The sequence below is a fragment of the Drosophila sulfurigaster genome, chromosome 3 (genome assembly GCF_023558435.1).
Source record: "Drosophila sulfurigaster albostrigata strain 15112-1811.04 chromosome 3, ASM2355843v2, whole genome shotgun sequence".
Taxonomy (NCBI): domain Eukaryota; kingdom Metazoa; phylum Arthropoda; class Insecta; order Diptera; family Drosophilidae; genus Drosophila; species Drosophila sulfurigaster.
This window is the reverse complement of record NC_084883.1, coordinates 3,447,487-3,467,574: the sequence shown is the minus strand read 5'-3', so window position 1 is coordinate 3,467,574 and position 20,088 is coordinate 3,447,487. Positions and strand designations below refer to the sequence as shown.

The window sequence follows — 20,088 nt, the reverse complement described above, 5'->3', positions numbered from 1 at the left end:
TTCTCTTCCTGGTAGTGGCAAGAATTTGATTGCAAAGCCTTCTTCTATGTCTGTCAGTTCAAAAAACTAACATCCTCTTTACTTCTTGGCTATCAGAATGTAAGAGGTATTTGTAGTAAACTTACTGACTTATATTTAAATAGTGTATCTTTCCCTTTCAATGTCATTGCCTTTACTGAAACGTGGTTAAAAAATGACATCCTTGATACGGAAATCTTTTCTAGTAGATTTTCCGTATACAGACGTGACCGCAAGGTACGTCGCGGTGGTGGGGTTTTAATCGCAGTAGATGCTCAATTAAATTCAGAATTGATTGATCACACTTCTGACATTGAGCTAGTGGCTGTTAGATTATCCTTTGGTAGTTTAAACATTTTTATTTCTTGCTCATATATCCCTCCTGCTTCAGATGATGCTTTATATTTAGCTCATTTTTCTATTATTAATGACATTTCTAATATGCTTTCTGATCGGGATCACTTTATTGTCCTTGGTGATTTTAATATAGCTGGGGTGTCATGGCATTCAGCCGAGAATATAAATGGACTTTCCCCCTCTGTATCCCATGTTTTTATTGATAGTCTCTTCGGGGTATCATTGTCTCAGATTAATGATATTCCAAATTGCTTAAACAGGTCTCTAGATCTTATTTTTGTTTTAGATCCAGATTCATGTTCTCTATCGAGAATATCTCCTATATCTTCTTTTCTGTAATATGAGGGATTTTACTACTTAAATTATTATTTTCATTAAATTATTAGAGTGGTGTAGTTATATACTTTGTCATATAAATATTTAAAACTAGTTTTAGTCACTTGGAGACCAACTTTAATTTGCAACAAAACCATTTCACATTATTTGTCCTGTTAAATCTGCAACAACAACTTTTATTCGCAATCAAGGCTTAATAGCATTTTTTATTGTATGGAAAATCCAGCCAGCATAAGCATACTTAATTAAATTAATACCTACTGCAATCGCCTGGCCTAGCCTGGCCTGGCCTGGCCTAGGCATTCAGTTTAATAGGCAGACACATCGGGCACAATATTCGTATCGGATTCAATTTCATTTGCAACTTTCGAAGCGGCTTTTTCCGACTGTCGGCAGTTGCAGCCAATTAAAAAACATAATTAAATTGAGCTTAATTATGCATAATATGCATTGGCGTACAACATGCCGTATGCGTAATTACGGCCAGCTAATTAAATTGTGACGCTTAATGTTTAATGCAGAATACAAATTGCGCATACGCCGTGCATGCCGCTTTAGCCATTGAACTTGTCGCCAGCGTTTCTTTTTTTTTCTTTCTCCTCAAACTGGATGCAGTTGCAAAGAAAAACTGAAGAGATTAATCAAATGGTGCATCGCGCTGATTGGCCTTCTCACGTTACTTTAATTTATGCACGAAAGTATTTATTTCGCCAGTTTCCGTAAAAATATTTTAAAAATGCAATTACTTTGGTAACAAGTTGATTCACTTGTAAGTGCCGAACTGTAAACGAAAAGCGATGCAATACATGATTTAAGAGCTCGATATACCCTGTACAACTACCTAAGGGGTATGCCAGTTTATCATTTATGAGAATTTAAGTTAATTATCAGAGTTAGAAAGAAACTTTTACGCTTCAGTTAGTGTCATTGAAGTTGTTTAAACATTATGATGTTCTAGTTAATATTTTACGACAGCTTCATATCGTAAACTCATTTGTTACGTCCGTTTAATACAGTTTTTTTTTGGGGGGTTTCGAATTTAGAAATCTGCCTGCTTCGTGGTACATTAATTACTTTAATGATTTCTTTATATACATATATAAAACATAACATAACATACAATAACATAAACAAAGGTTATTTTTTAAACACTTTGATTATTGTGCTAACGAAGCGTTGAGAAGACTTGAAAAGTGGCAGCTAAGTGGCAACAAACTGTAGAAGCGGCATTTAGTGTTAGGCTTAGTTTAACAAATACGAGTATCTTACAGATACTCTAGCGGTAAGTAAGAGCCGCAGAGCTCTTCACGCGTGTCAATTGCAATTTCAATTTCAGTCGCTGCACTCGGTTTCAAGTGCAGCATGCAATGTTGCAACCAGAGAAGAAGCTGATGAAGAAGGCCGCAGAGGCGAAATTAAAAGTGAAACTTGTTGTGTATCTCTGTGTGGCAGATACAGAGGCATAACTGTACCCATAATTACGGCTCAGTGCGGCATGCAAAATGAAAAGCGAAACAAAATTAATGAAGTGTGTGATAAGCGCTGTGAAAAACGCAACTCCCGCACACACACACATACATACATTGAAACACAACAACCTCAAACAACAACAGATAAAACAATAGCAAGTGTTGTTGCGCCTTTAAGCGAGTATCTTTGGCTTTGCATCTCTTGGTTCAAAACAAAAAAAAGATGTTTCTTTGAGGCACGCGGAAGCGCAAAAAATTTGTTTGTGGCTTCCCAAAAACAAAAACAAGAAAAAAAAACCAAACAACAATGCACAATGTACAAATACCACACACGCAATTGTTTATACAAATATGTATCTTGAACTTGAAGCATCATCACACACAACTTGAGTCTATGTCTGCGCGGGTGTCTGATGTATGGGATAACTTGGGGGCGTTGGCCACAATGGAGCATCCATCTTAATGCGTGTTTTTGGCAAGTCTTCAAATGTACTTCTGCTGTGTTCTTTGCGTAAAGAACTTCAACTTTATTTGCAGTTGTACACAGAAAGAAAATGTGGTGAAATCAAGAAAGAATTATTAAATCATGATGAATTCATAGTCATACTATTTATTAAAGCTCATCCGGCGAATAAATTATTCAATCAACATAAAAATTCTATAATAATAAATGTTAAAATTAAACTCAAAAGAAAAATATTAAATCAAAATTAAACTACAATAATTCTACTAATTTTTATATAAAAGAATATATTATTAGAGTACTAGATTGTCAAAATGTAACACTGGACTAAAAATCTCACATTAAGATCAAATGATTAAAGTAAATTAAAATTTCTTTAAGTCTTTGAACATAATTTTTCTCTGTGTACTTGTCTTTCCTGTTTCGATTAAATATCTGAGGCTAAACATTTTTCGTTAATTCCATTCAGGTGGTACCAATTATGTTAGTTGCTTTTAAGATGATAGTATCTAAGAAGGAATTCTAATTAAACTTGGTCATAAAATTAATTTATTTTGTTAGAAACTTTTAGTAACTTTTAATAATCACATACAGCTGTCGTGTGGTATGCTCTATCTAGATTTCATCTTAAACCTCAAGTATTAAAATTACTACAATAGACAAAGAAATTATTTGATTCAAGAATTAAATAATTGCTGAATATAAGATCAAGATAGTTTCTAGATTATTTGAAATTAAAATAGTTGTCTATAATTTACCAACTTTAAAAATAATATATTCTTTTGAGAATATTTTGCAGTTAACTAACAATTTTGTAAATATATTTAGGAATTATATAATTACTGTATTTAAGATGAAATAGTTCCTCGATTAAATGGAATAAAAAAATTTTTTTTCCTAACATGTATTTTATCACGTTGAAAAATAAAAATTATCTTACAAAGATTGCAATTCAGTTGATTAGCAATTTTGTCTATGTTATCGAATTGAAAACAAAAAAATAATTGTGCAAATAGAATATATTTTGGCTGCCCTTTATCATTTTATTGTACTTTGTTCAGTAGTCTTAATTTCAATGAGTCTTATTCCATTGCTCACGTTCCTCGCGCTCGGCCACAACTTCCTTAAGATAGGGCTCCAAGTACTTGACGTCCTCCTCGTACTGTGTCCATTGCTCCTTGGGCAATATTGTCTTGGTCATCGACAAATGCAAAGCGCGCATAATTCGATAGTTGCGCTCATCGTATAATTTGCGCGGCAGACGTCGAACAGCTTCAGTCACATCTTCATTCTCATAGAGGCAATCATCACGGTATAAACCGTATTGGTTGAATCCTGACATATTGTAGGCCCACTTTCCAAGGCTGGAAAATACTAATGGACCCTTTCTAGCAATGTAACTCGCCATGATTAATGCAAAACTATAATTGGGATTTTGAAAATGTTTCTTTTTCGACAATTCTCGTTCCTAGTGTTGAAATAGAATGATAACAATGAGCCAGTAATACTTTGAAACAGCCAACTAAGATCATTGTACATACAACACAAAACTTTAAGATAAGTGTGTGGAAAAGTGTTCTTTTCTGAAACTGAAACAATTTCAAAAATAATTAAATGTTATTCTTATAGCTCTGGATTAGCACTATATTTAGAGCTAAGATTGATTTTAGGAATTTTTCTGTTTTATGAGAAAATATACAAATTCCTTCATTTTTTGTTTTTCATACAAAGTAATTCCGATATCATTCTATTTAAACTGTTAATTTAGAGCTGTAGCATTAATCTTTATTCAAAATAAAATATCTTTCGGTATAATGTTTTTCACGGTACATTTTTGCAGGAGAATTATATTGTATTGTCGATACTAGACGGATCTTCAATTTTTGTTCAATCATTCTTTATGGAATCGGGTCAGCTGATATTCTTCTGTTGTCAATCTTAATTGTTTGTTTTCGCCTTTTCAAACACATTAATAACTTCGTTAAACATTCAAAATTGATACATAAATAACACACATACATTACCTTTATTATATGATAAAATTAACTGTGGAACTTTACTTTTTTCAGTCCCACAAACTCTTACTGAATATTGAATAAGAACTTGTACTCACTGACGTAAAAATATGATATCTTTTAATGTTTGTATTTCACTTTAAGAATAATTTGGAATTCTATTCTATCACGATGCTCGTCATGATTTCACTTTATGAAATTACAGCTATTCCACTCTAGTTATTAATAAGGAATCCCCAATCTCCTTGCATACAAGTATTTAATGAATTCAGAGCACATTTCTTTCGCAAGTCTATTTTAGAATGTGGTTTCTATCGGCATTGCTTCTATGTCATTCACTGACTTATCTATAACCTTCCAATGCCAACTGTTATTTATCGAGGGGCTTATTAATATTCTGCGTATTGTCACAGCAAATAAATATCAGAAAGAAAAAGAAAACAAAACCAAAAACACAAAGTATTTTGCAATCCTAACTGTGGCCTACACACAACACAAACAGCAGCAAAAAAAAGAGAAGGCGACAAAAAACAGCCAAAGAAGACGACGACAAGGAAATGGTGGGGCAGAAGAAGAAGAGGAAGGAGAAGAAGAGGGTAAAATTCGTATGGTAATTAGCAAACATAACACGTAAACGCACAAAAACAATGCAGCAGCACTTTTGAGGTTCTTGGGCTCTGTTGCCATACAAAAACCGCAAAGGCATTTAGAGGCTATATATGGCGATATATTTGTCGGTCATACGGACACCGTTAAGTACACACACACACACACACACAGAGACTGCGATTATACAAATTTGGCAGAGACAAACATTCAGCGGTTCATTTGCATTGGGCAGTAGTCGATGAGGTTCGACGTCGAACATGTTGCAAGTGTGGCATGCTTTGGGTCAAATGTGTGTCTTTTGTCACGCCTGCGCATGGCTGCTGCTGACTTGGCTAACTTGGTTGTAACTCTAATTAGCGTCGAAACCGAAAATAACATTAATTAAAAAAACACAGACAACTCTGTCTTTGCCACTAACGATGACTGTGCCACTGATGCTGACGCTGGCAATGTCTGTTGTTTAAATTAGACAGGCTCAAATAGTTTTATGGTCATTCTTGCCACACATGCATGCCTCACAGATTGCAGTTGCAATGGCAACGCGATTCGCTATTGCGACAAATGCACAGATTTGGACAATCCACCGCTCACCACGGCGTATGAGCAATTAAAGATTGGAATTGCCCAATTCTCAACTCTCAACAGCAGACTGACCAACTGGCTGGGTGGAGGACAGCCAGCAGTGCGTTTCATTAGGGCAACGAACCACCTGAGGGTGGCCCAAACATCGGGCCTAATCATCACGCGTTTCGATTTGACTCGAGGCCTTCAACAGTTGACCATACGCATATCAGTTTGGTTTGGCTACGTTTTCGTTTGCTTTTGGCAATTGGTTAATTGGTTAGCATTGAAATGAAGCAGCTCAAATCTTTGATCTTTAGCCCTCTAACGCCCCTAGTCTTTAACTTGGGCAAAATGATTACACAAATTTTGTGTTCAATTTCCACTTAACGGGCACTCACAACTTTTAACTACTCAGCGAAGCACTTTCATTTAAACGTCTGAAACGCCTCCAATGAAAAAACAGAAGAAACAGAAGCCAATGAAGTTGAGGGGGGAGCAAATAGAAACAAAAAACAACTACAATAACAAACTTGCAACAAAATTGTATAATCAACATAAAGCGGCGGCAATTGGCAATCATTTCTGGTACAAATTAAAATTATATTACAACATTTTGTTAGCCAGAGTAGAGTCCAAGCACAATTGCAGTCAGCTCTGGTTCAGGCTTAGGCTGAAACTTAAGCCTTATATCAGTCGAGTAACTAAAGCAAACAAGTGAATATCGAAGCAATGCACGACTGCTAGATATGCCCTAGATCATTGAAATAAAACATAGACTTACATATAGTATAACATAAATATAGGTGAGTAAAGAAGTGTAGTTACTTTTACTCTTAATTAAACATTTTGTTTTGTTTAGGTTAGTTTATAAAAGCCGTTCACTCGCTCTTGGGATTTCCAGGGTATTAAAACACAATAATTATATGAGCTCGATTCGCGGCCCAAATCGAAAATGCAGTCAAGCATGGCAAACTCTTTTCAGACTCAGTCCAGTCGGACTTAGCCTGCGACTTGTGCATTAAGCCAAGTCTAAACACATAACTGACCTGCCCAAAGACGAAACGGTCGAAAGTGAAAGTTTGCTATTGTTGTTGTTATTTGGGGGAGCTGCCTGCCGCATTGGCAGCATCACGCGAATTGTAATTACAGCCGGACCAATGAATTAGCCGCATCCACAAAGTAAATTTAACAATTTTATTGCACTTGCCACCAAAATGGAGCGTTGCAATCAATTGCATTGCGTCGACAAACCAAAAACTTGTTGCTAGGATCAACTTGCCATTGTTGGATCTAGCTTCCTGAATTGAAAACCAGTTAATGTCATCTTCATTACGATTTTGGCCATCCCATATCTTCAGTCCATGGTTCGTTTTCAAGTTTAACAACAATCGTTTATATGCAGCTCACCATTCATTCCCATCCATTGACATTCGCACTCACAGTTACACTCGCATTCCCATTTGTTTTCAGTTTTCTGTTTTTGGTTTTTATCGTCAATTTCTTCACTCGCCTCAATACTGTGGTCAGATGATGGGTTTGGTGGCCTCTGTCGTTGCCAGCTTTTAAATTGACCTAATCGAATTGGTTATTGTCTTTGGCTCATTTACATTAAAAATCAAATTTAGCGTGATTTCCAAAGTTTGAACAATTTTATAATGAATGCGTTTGGCAATCAATTAGCTTTAATATTCATACAAGTATATCGGACACTAATTTATCTATTCAATCTAAACAAATGTGTAACACATTGTGAAAACCCAACAAGCAATAAGTGAATGCAATTAATATGTAAAACATAGTAATTAATTATAGACTAATCAGACCTAATAAACGAATTATGTCAAAATACGACACAGTTATTATACTTGAAAATAACCATAATGTCCCAATATTATTGACTTTTAATATTCGTTTTTAATTGTATTAGCTTCTTCTACTATGGGAATAGATCGGGCAACGTCAAAACGCTGAATCATTCTAAACAAAACGATCTGGCAACTCTACAGCCTGCATCTATCGGTAATACACGACAGGCATCGATAACGATTATTATCAACTCGAACAACGCTGAACTATTTAAATCGCGCACAATAAAAACCAAGTAAATATATGTAAATTAGATATTATATCTGAGACACAATAAACATAAACTTATGTTATCTAAATAATTAATACCACAGTTTTACACCGTTCCAAGCAATTCATTATTTCAATATTAATTAATTCTTATCGCGGTTAGTGCAAATTAACTCACTTCTCACTATTTCTGCTGTCAGTTTAAGCGTCAATTAATTATAGTTATTTGGTTGGCATCGTTTGCCTATACTGCCACGCCCCCTTTCAACAACGCCTGCGTATGTGACCCAGTTACTCTCGAAATAAAATTCAAATTTATACCGTTCGAAAAAACGCATTTTTTCTGTTACACATTTTAAGTATTTAGTTCTAATATGGCAAAATTCATCAATATTAAAGTCAAGCTATTAATCGACTTGCAGCCAATTATCGTTAAAGTTGTGTTTACTGTTGACACGCCTTGACCAAAACCCAACAGCATTTTATAAAAGTGCGTTTTTGGAATTTAAAACAAACAAAACCCGTAAAACACATGAATGCCTTTCAATATCAGGCAATTTAATACCTTACTTCAAAAAATAAATAACAAATACAATAATTAAGTAAACATAATATATACGTAATGCTTAAATCCATATACCTTGTGTTAGGGTATAACAAACACAAATAACTAAACCTTAAATGTTTATGTGCTGTTTGCTTTTTTCACGTTTACTTATTTATTTTTGTTTTTTGGCTGTTTTATGATGACTTCAACGCATCGCCTCAAGAAGCCGTTCAAAACTTGCGCATGGCTATGAAATTTAATTTGGCGTAGTCCAAAACACAGACAGGGTCGAGTTATCCAAATGACGTTGTCAGTCATATCAAAGTCTTTGTGTAATTGTTGAAGCTCTTCTTTAAGTTGTGTGTTGATGTAAATATATATTAAGTGCACTAAACACTCAAGATTGGATCGATGTAAAGTGACCCTTCGAGATAACCTTCTTATCTGATCGCCATCTACAGAAGCCAAATTGTGCTTGAACAAAAAATTGTTTGTTTTTAAGCTATGCATTAAAATACGTACTAATTTTGTAATGATCCACAAATTAATAAATAATAATATAAATAATAATTTTTTGTATTTTAAAACCTCAAATTTATAGTTTTATGTTTGTCCTAAATTAGTATTCTTCTTCCATGGCAACTTAATTATATATTAATCGTTATATAATAATAATAATTCACTATGTGCATTCCCAATATATTATTGCCCTGAATTTCAGCTGCAGCACAAAAGTATGCAACAAGTTATTGGTTTCACTGAAGCTTGATGCGCAACATTGACCTTGACCTCGATTGTAGCAGAGTCATGTGTGCAGATTATTTTATATGAATAGTATTGTTATATAATTAAATAAAAAAAAATGTAACTATTTTTAAATTAATTCCTCCATATATTTACATTAAATAATATGACACAACTCTACGGATGCTTTGCTAGTAATTACGTAGTTCCAATTAATTTTGAGTTCAAGACTATTTAGTATTACGATAAGGAAAAAGTGAAACGGTTATTTAATTATATCGTTATTATGCATATGAATTAGACCAAACAACTTGCTGTAAAGACTTAGGTATTGTTGAAAAGTTTTGAAGAACTTTGTCTGCTTTCAAGCGCACTAAATTAATACAAATAAAAAGTAAAAGCTTTCAATAATGTTGTAGCATTTTAGGCTAATAAGATAAAATGTTTTTGAATTTGACAATAAATAATTGTTATTTGAGTTTGCCAACTTTGTTTGAACAAGTGTTTGGAATAGGTTTTGCAAACTAAAATTGTTCAATGCCAGTCAAAGGTCAATTATCAATGCCTAGAACTCAACTATAAATAGTGATACTTTTGACAAATTTAAGCATAAACCAAATTCAAGTCAGTAAGATGAAACTAGCATTGGCCCTATCAGCTCTTTTGATGCTGCTGTACACCGTTTTGATAGACGGTCTAAACTACACGACGAGCAGCACAAGCAGCAGCAGCAGTGGACCGAAGATCTGTGTTCTCTCAGATTGCAACTATTTCTCTACGAGCAATGTATGCGGTCGCTATGGAAGTTCCAATCTTTGCAAGCGCTTCAATAACAGCTGTTTACTCCGCTACGAGGGATGCGTCAGTTCTGTAGCCTACACGACTGTTTCCCTCTCCATGTGCTCTGGAATATCAGTTGGCACTCGCAGACGATGCGCATCATCGTCATCATCAACATCATCATCATCATCATCATCATCATCGTCGTCAAATGTCTATCCCATTTACATACGCAGACGTCGCGGTTAAAACTCAAATTTGATCACTAATAAACTGTTTTAATTGTTGTAAATCCATTATCTACCTCTTTTAAAAGTATACAAAATAACATAGACTGTAAGGAAAGGACTTGGATCAAGAATACTGAGTCTCTTCTGACACCACAAATACTTGATTATAAATTGAATTTCTAATTTAAAAAAATTTAAAGCGTATTTGAAACATAACGTTTTAAAAATAAAAATGATTTGATTTAAAGGTGACAAATGAAACGATCTCGAATAACTCTATTCCGAAACGGGATAGAATTCCGAATTTTATTATCTAAAACGAATTTTACTCTCTACTCATAGGGTATATATAACTTTGTGCCTCTAGCAATTGAATGCAATTGGGTCTCCGACCCTATGAAATATATATATTCTTGATCAACTTAAATAGCCGAGGCGAAATAGCCAAGTCCGTCTATCTGTCTGTTCGTCTGTCCTTAAGAACCCCTCTTAGAGACTATAGTTAAAATAGAGATAGAGCTATAATTTTTTTCGACACCACTTAATATCTTTGCCCGCAGATCAAGTATTTTTGTATTACAATAACTACATTTTGGTCTCGATCAGATAACAATTGTGGAAACTATTTAAGAAATGGATTTATGAGGCAAAAAGCGACTGTTGCTGTCGGGACTTAATTACTTTGGTTAACAATCGTAACCTATAATATAAGAACTTGATAGTATATTTACATTCTAAATACAGCATTCGGTATATTTGATTATGTTTCGGTATATTATTTTGGTATATTTTAAGAGCACTCTCAACTGTAGTTTTTTTGCTTGTTTTTTGTTTCGAATGTAATAAGAATCATATGAACTTTGTTATTAAAAGTGTAGGAAAGTGGAAGTGCAGCATTCCATTTCTAGATAGACCAACTGAATTATGGATATTTTGTTTGTTATGATGTGCATAAAAAAGGTAATATTTACTTTCAATAATTTGATATATGAAGAAATTCAACAGGAAAGTGTAACGAACTTTCTTAACATAAGAGATTATTCTATGTATCACCTTTGTTAAATATATTAAACATACTCGTATTGCCCTCGTTTGTATCACACATTTAAGAATTTGAAATAATTGGAATTTAAAATATGTATAACATATTAATTATTTGCACAACTGCTGGTAATTAATGCTTTATTAAAAATCATAAATATTTCCCTAGTTCATCTTTTGCAAATTTATTTTGGCAAAACAAATACAGATGGAACCAGATACAATTTGTTTAGCAATGATATCATGCAAGAAAATCCGTATTTAAGTAAACGAATATCAGTAGACGAGCCCACTTGATATTGTGATTTCGAATTGCAGAAATGAATGCTGTTCTGTTGATTTCTCTTGCTCTGGTCTTGGTTCCGTTAGCCACATCCACGATCAGTCTGGTTCGCTGCCGTGGTCAAGCATTGGATAATTGTAATCGAACGAAAAAAGTATGTCTTCGTTTCTCTCGTACAAATCTCTGTGAACTCTTTCGAAACGAGTGCCAACAAAAATTGGCCAACTGCAATAACAACGGAGGTCTAACACAAGCATGTAAGTACGCTATTAAAAGTCCATCTTAAGACACTTTGAATTTTAAATAGATTTTATTAAGTATTCAACAACAATTTAATTTCTATGTTTGTGTAACAATAATAATAAATTTTAACTATCCCATCACAAACTTTTGATAACCTGTCTTACAATTTTATACAACTGCAACTAGAGAATTTCTGTGTTTAATTTTTTCGATCCGCAAATTTATATTTGAAATAATTTTTCTAGAAACCCTTTGAGTGGAAATTAATAAAAATTTTTTAAGTGTCTTATAACTTTGAACCTTTTTATCACTAAATACTAAAGATCTAGTTTTTAAAATTTCAGTTTACGAAAAAGCTAATTTAAAATATTGCAAAGGACTGTCGATGAATCAAAGGTTACCCTGTGCTTCAATTAAAACTTAATAGAAATGTTTAAGTTTATATATTGTTATATTAAAATATATTGTAGCCTAACAATAACAAATAAATAATATAATCTAACCATAATATGAAATGCAATCGTTATTGATAGATATATAAACTTCAACTGCGTATACAACTTTAAGCCTCATAACTCTTATCTCAATTAGCAGAGAATGAAACCAGAAATTAAATCTATCAAATTTATATTTTTTGAATAAGTCTCCCTTAAATCCACGTTCGCTCTATTTATCATCGAGACCTTAATGTTTTTGCCTTTTTGTTTCTGAATGCTAAACGTATCCCGAGGCTCTTTTTATTATTCAAGGCAAAATACTATATATGGAACACAGTACTAAAAACGTACTTTCATAAATTTACCCTCTCATTTGAACGGTTGGGTGCTTCTGGATAAGCGAGAGAGAAAGAGAAAGAGAGAGTGAGTATGTGACGCATAACCACATTTTTGCTGTATTTTGCCTTGAAAATATGCAATTTATGGTAAATTCCCTTTCATGTTTTGCGACTGCAATTAAAACTCAGAGCACACAAAAACTGCAGCATATATCATCGCCAACCAGTATGTGAGTGTCTGTGTTTGTTTGTTGTTGTATTTGTTACAGATGATAAAATGAATAATTGTTCCGTTTTTCCTCGCGAAAGCGCAGACGGAAACGCAATCATCAAAATGGACGCACTGCTGTTTCCGGTTTGACAAACGTGCATTGAATGCTTAGTTGGCACATTTTATAATCGCATCTGCATCAAAGAATAGGGAATGGTTCAACTTAGAGACCAATCATCAGACAAATGTATTTCTAGTAATAGTTATTACATTACAATTTCTCTATGTCTAGTGACAGCGATAGTTAATGACAGTATTAATATTATTCTATAATAACGTAAAAATAGTTTTCAAGTTTTCTTAATATATCGTAACATAACAGAGCCGTAAGCGCTGTTCTCCTTATGAAAAAAAATCACCGTGAAAAATTTCCGTGTCAAATTTAGAGTCATAAAGCTTGCCAAGATTGTCACTATAAAATTGCTTGCATTGCACAAATATATTGCTTTTCCGCGAGTAAATAAGCTGAGAATTTTAGAAATGAAAAAGCAACCTTCTGCTCCAGCGGATTTTGCTTAGTTTACAATTTGAAAATGTCGCAAAATCGAATTCGGTCCACAAAATATTTCCAAATGGAGCAATATAACCTCGTTGACGTTTTTAAACGCATAAAATATATTTAAAATAATAAGAAAGCGATGCAATGACATGAATGGAAGCAAGTAAGAAATCTGCAGTCGGGGGTACTCGACTGTCAAATCCCCGCTACCCATTTCAAATAAAACGAAACAGTATGACATTATTCTAAAAATATACCACATTAATATAAAAAAGAAATACTATTGTGTAACCTTACAAAATTTACCATAAATTGTCAAATATACCAGTTTGTCACCAGTTTGCCAAAACAACTAAAACACGACAGCACCAGTCGATTTTTACCATATAAAATTAATTTTAAACAACTTCTAGAATTTGTATTCGATCCCAACCAAATAGGATCCATAAAAACGTTATTATCGGCCTTTTGCGTGCAACAATACAAGTGCTGTCAAAATTGTAGCTCTATATAGTACAGTTTATGAGATCCAGTGTTTCATACGGACAGGCAGACAGACAGACAGACAGGCACGGCTATATCGTCTCAGCTGTTGACCCTGATTAAGAATATATCTACTTTATGGGATTTTTTTGGAAGGCCAAAGTTATTATCCTTCCACCCTATAAATAGCAGATTTAAAAATGATCTTTTGGCAGCGGACTGCAAAAAATTCGTAATTTCTTTTCGCACAGGTAAATTTTGAACTAAACGATGAGAAGCGCTCTTAAGAAAACCAATTTTATTTTTTCTCTATTTATCTGTTTGCTAAGCGCTAACTAAACCTCAGGACACTTCAAGTATTAAAACATTGGAATTTAAAATAATTTTCTTGAATATTTTTATTTATTTTATTCATAGTTTTTTATTTAACAAAATATTCTTTACATTTCATGTACGCTTTAAAGAGGAATAAATAATAAAATATTTTAGTTGAAACTTAAATTTTTTAACAAGTGCCAGTGGCTCCAACTGAAATAGACATACAATCAGTCGCAGCTGTTACTTCACCTAGACGTCCAAATTCTGTGGATTGTATTTACAGTCTTAAATATTTGTAGTGTTCTTAGATTAATAATAAATACTTACGTGTCTTACTCAAACATTTGTCAATATCAAATTGACATTCGTTTTTATAATATTTACAAGTATCACCTGCAGCCACTGTGACTTTCACGCATGTGGGCGTGATTTTATCACAGGATCTTCTGGTGCTTAATTTGCAGTAAATGACGCCGTTTCTCACAAAAAAGAGTCCTGCATGAAGACCCACTATTAAATTAAGCAATACGACGAGACAGACAAAGAGTTGAGCAATTGACTTCATTGTGATATGATATAATTGCGACTGATGCACATGATCTAAATATACGAGTCTTTTATAGCTGAGTCTTAACTTTCCAATGTTTGCTAAATATTTGCTAATGAAAGTGAAAGATAATGGAGGCATCGGCAAAGATTTCGTTTGCCAAATGTTGATAGAGTAAAAAAGTCAGAGCGATATTTGCACTACGCAAATAGATTAGGGTACGACACAAATGGGAAAAGACTGAGCTAAGTGTCTTTCGATATAATGTGACAAACTTTACATAGCCATGTAACATATGTATATACACATAGAACTAGGTCCAACAATTAGACAGCAAATTAAAAACAAAAATATGATAGATTTTATCAGTACAGATATGAATTATTTAGCAAATTTTACCTTCTCCTTTAAATTTAAATTTGTTGGCACAGAATATATAATACATCATTTCAGAGTTTTGTTGGATCGTTCGAGATCGAAAGAAAAAAAACTAAATAGTTAGTCCACTGAACGAAAAAAATATTATATGTTCACTTTCATCGTTCTTGTTTGTTCAGTTGTTCAATGTTAATCTTTCAATTTTGATCGTTAGTTCGTTCTTGCTTAGATTTTATTACATTCATTATTCATTTGCAGTTTATTGTCCGTCTATTCAAACTGATGCCGCAGGACTTATTTTAGCGTTAAAATTTCTATTAAGGCGTATTTTAAGTTAAAACTATCGGACGTAGAACAATGGAATCCCAGTCGACTAATAATGAAAAATGAACGAACAATTCTGTAAATTGAACGATGATTACACAACGCTATGTCAGAGTATATAAAGAAGAAAGAAAGAATGGGGATTGTTACTGCTTTATTTAGCTGTTTCTTTCTGTGGTACTCCGAGGTGCCACTTCAAGTTTCAGTGAGATCCATCAGTTCGTTCATCATGCAAAGTCCACACACTCACACTCATACTCAGACCCTCTCTCACACACACACTTGCCCATATATACAGTCATTCCCCCAAGACCTTAGCACATTTCATCATCAGGAGCGTTGCCATGTCATGTCAGGTGCTCATTTCGTTGCATGTCTTGTTGTAAATGTATAACGCCCACCTGACAACCCCTCCATGTGTGTGCTAAGTGCGTCTTGTTGTATACTCTACCCTATACAAATTGTATAATATATGTACATATGAAATCAGAACAAGCCCAGGTCACCAAGAGAAAGGTCTGTGAGCACCCAACACTTCACAGTCTTCTTATATGCTCAAAATATTTAACATTTTCAAAGAGTTCGTCAAGGATGATCATGATCCAGCGGATATAGTTGAAAATATATACATATATATATAATATCAACTCTTTAGTCGTACTCAATTAAGCATAAAAAAAAACAAATTATTACCATCGTTTCGATTCTTTCAAATATCTAATTTACTGATGCCATTTATTTTATTGTTTAAAAATCATTTTGAATTTATGTTGTATTATTGTTGTTAATTTTTAAATGTGTTAAATTTATAAACATTGAGTAGAACACCAGAGATACCCGCGTTGACGGTTTCTGCAAAATTGAATAAACTATCGGTTATAAAATAAACTATTGAAAAAATCACTCTTTAAACGAATACACATAAATACTAGGTATTCTTTTGTTATATTCTTTATATAATCAGTTATAATTTATTAATTTAATTTAATTCAACACCACACCACATGTGTGATCATGTGATCAATCTCAAGAAAGAGAGAGATAGGGAGACATCACTTCAGTGTGACCAATTTGTACAAAAAAAAAAAACAAATATACTTACATACTCGTATTAAATAAAATGGTATTTTTCACTATGAATATTCCGACTAAAACTTATGGACCGATATGTATGTAAGATTTCTATATTTAGTCGTTGAAAGCGTATTTCAGGAGTCGATGTGAAGAATTTCTATTTTTCACTTCCATTTACGTTTACTCTTGTTATTTGTGCTGGAGTTGGTCCTGTTGTGGTTGTTCTTGATGTTACAATGCCTCGCATTGCTTGTTTTATTTTATCGCACCTTTAATCCCTGGCAAGAGGAAAGGCGATAAAGTTTCCGGCTCACTCCTGCCTATCGCAATTCCCCTTGGCAATTTGCCTCTTGCGAGTTGCCAGTGGCAAGTTGCCGTTGCATGCAATGCAAAAATGATTAAGACTGGCCAGGTTGCTGCCTGTTGGCAGCAGGTTGAAGCTCAAGTAGTTGCAATTGCACTGAATAAGAATAAGCATAATAGTAATAACAGGCACACAGAAAATATAAAATTAAAACAAGTAACCGCAGCATGGCTTTAATTAGTCGCACGGTTGCATGTCATATAAATTACAAATGGGTTATCGTTGTTGCTTTTTGCTTTCATTCCTTCTCACAGTTTCACGTTATTCAGGCAAGGTTAAGTATTCAGGCGAAATAATGTAAAAATGTCATAGTCATAAAAAATGGAAGAAAAATATACAAAAACAGCAATCAGTGCGACATAACAGCAACCAGCCCACAACACTGTTCAACAAAATACCCTGTAAAAAACGAGACGAATACAATTTAATTTAATTTTTATACCTGCTACACATAGAACAGAAATTTGTATACTTTTTATATATATATATTTTAGAAGTGTTACTATACCGATATACCAAATATAGCCCTCGGTATATTTTTGATCGGCATATTCATTTGGTATATTTCTAGAATGCGGTGTACCATATACAAACTCGACTGTTGCTTTCTTTATTCTTTATTTTTATTTTACTCAAAGCATTAATTATAATGTACAATGAATCATTTATTAATATTGCAAGGACATTTATTTACATATTTAATTTCCAAGGTATTTGTCAGCCTTACATTCCAGTTTCGTTCGTTCTGTGTAAAGCTTGTTTGTATTGTCAACATGGCTAATTATTTTCCACTTTCATTTTACCATTGTTGATTTTCAGCCTGTTCTGCAGCTGCCCTCAGTTTGCATTTTTAATGCGCTTTCTACCATTTTGCTGACATTTTCTTGGTTCTATTAATAGGCTTAGTTGCATTTTCACTTTTCTTCTGAGTGCTCTCATGAAATAAGTATTTTGGACTTTTCATGAAAAACGAAATGTTTAAACGAAAACAATTCTACAACGATTTTAGAACATAGAAAGCTATTAGAATATTGGGACAAAGTATCTCTCATTAATATAATTAGTCAATATTTGCAAAAGGGTATCTGCGAGTCAATCAAATGTGGTCACCAATTTCGCTTTGTTTTTGCTGTTCTTCGTCTTCTTCTTCGGTGACAGTTAGCCCATCGACGAGTTGAGCAACAAAGAGAAAATTGTTTACCTTCTCCTCCTCGACTTGATTCTTGCTGCATCGTTCATTATGCATGAGGTGCGTTTGTCACGCTAATTGAATAATAGGCCTTCGATTTATGTGTACACATACTTATATATACTCTACATCCATACTCAAATTGTGGCCAACTGTACTCGGGTCATATCTTATTCAGGCAACCAATAAAGTGATATTCAAGGAAAGTTTCCATTGTTTTGATTTGTCTACTTAAGTTTGTTCTTGTTAGCGGGCGATTTAGGCTTTTCGATAAACATTTTGTTTGAATAGTTATATAGTTATAGTTATAGTTATAGTTATAGTTGTATTATATAGTATTGTAGAATTACGATTTGAAGAAATTGAACAAAAAACTTGCTTCAAATTTTTTTTATAGGAAAACGCAAACTCTAAAATTGTATTTGTTCTTAATTACTTTGGGGGTCTTAGATGTCTAGCAATATAGTATATTTTGTATTCTATGGTATATTTTGAATATAAATATATTTATTTATACAAAATGTAGCCCTCGGTATATTTAAAATGTTTGTGGTATATTAATTAAATATATTTTTAGAATACGATTTTATTAGATTTATTAGTCTTAAAGTCACACTTGACTCACTTGTAAAAATCTTGAGTAATATTTAATTTTCTATTTTTAATCGTTTTCGTAAGAACGTTAAAGTTGAAGAAATCAAATTCGATTTTTGACAAAATTGACACTTTAAAGAATTGTGCAATTCTTATGCAATATTTTTGTTCAACCTAAATTATTAAGTTGTTTACATATTCAAATTCTAAGACTTAGTTTCAAAATCTTATGTAATGTTTTATAAATACTCTTAAAAAATAACAATGCTGAAATCTCATAATAAATTTATTAAATCTCTTTATACAACTATCATATTAATATGGAAGAAATATACAACCAAAAATGCGACTGATGACTATTAAACATTTTAATTTAAATTGATGTCACATATTTTATTATAGATGAATATTTGTTATGTAGTTTGGTTAGATTGGCATCTACAGTATTGTTTAATAGATAAAGAGAGTAGATTACATATCCTTTTTATGCTCGATTTTTTTTAAAATTATTTTTTTCTAGTTTACATAACTCAATGTTCTCTTGGGAAAGATTCTCAATTTGTCTCTCCACTCAGTTTGAGAATGTTAAAGATTTATATTCGTAGATATTATGTGCATAGCTCTCAATTGAGTTCCGGCATTTATTGATTGCCAAACATTAATATGACCAGCCATCAAAAAAAGGGTGTGTCCATGCGGTCTCTATACTTGAACAATGATCTATCTACGTGCCACTTGCCACGTCAGAGCAGACAAACAGACAGACAGACAGAGAAAAGTCAGAGAACTGTCCACAAGGCACCTTTAATGGGGCAAACCAATCGCTGTTAAACAAATAAATCAAACCCATATATAAAGTTTTTGTCATTTGCAGCAATAAAATTCAAATTATTTTTAGCTTTATTTGGGCGATTATATGGCAAAGAACTGAAGCGAAGTTCCAGAGACGAAGACCAAAGCGAAGGCGACGCACGCAAACCCAAATAAAAGGGAAATGATATATGTATATATGTATTTTGTTATATATACGTGAGTATCGATGTCTATTTGCTAATAACACGAGCCCATTTTCATTTTAGCTTCAGTTTTATTGAGGCCTCCGCTTTTATTTTTGCAAACTCAACACGCGGCGCGTCAATGGCAATCAAAAGTTTGTGGTTTGTCGGAGGAATCGTCCTAATATCTGCCTGTCTGCCAGTCCCAATTTCCTGTCAATACTCATAAACGTAGCTACTCCGTACTTGTATCTAGTCGCTGAAGGCTCTTCTTGTTGCTGTCCTGTTCGTGTCGTGTCCTGGACAGGGTTTCGTGTCAGTTGGGCGTCCGCAAAAACCGATTTTCGGATGGCAAACAAAAGTAAATCGACAACAAGTTGAAAAGTGTGTCACGTGGGGTTGACTGAACAATACCCTGCATTCTCCCTGAATTTATTGACATAATATTACCACGTCGATCGATTCAATCAGTCTGAGAGATAAAACGTTGTTATCCTCAGAG

The 20,088-nt window shown here is 33.4% G+C and overlaps 2 protein-coding genes across 2 annotated transcripts; one reads left to right on the top strand and one right to left on the bottom strand.

The window, feature by feature from the left end:
• Positions 1-3,647: 3,647 nt before the first annotated feature.
• LOC133841908 (cytochrome b-c1 complex subunit 7-like) lies at positions 3,648-4,152 on the bottom strand. Its single transcript, XM_062274752.1, has one exon. The coding sequence runs from the start codon at positions 4,049-4,051 to the stop codon at positions 3,716-3,718; it is 336 nt and encodes a 111-aa protein (XP_062130736.1). The 5' UTR covers positions 4,052-4,152; the 3' UTR covers positions 3,648-3,715.
• A 5,670-nt stretch (positions 4,153-9,822) lies between these two features.
• Positions 9,823-10,227, top strand: LOC133844191 (uncharacterized protein DDB_G0271670-like). Its single transcript, XM_062278088.1, has one exon. It carries the CDS (start codon positions 9,832-9,834, stop codon positions 10,225-10,227), a length of 396 nt encoding a protein of 131 aa, XP_062134072.1. The 5' UTR covers positions 9,823-9,831.
• Positions 10,228-20,088: the final 9,861 nt, after the last annotated feature.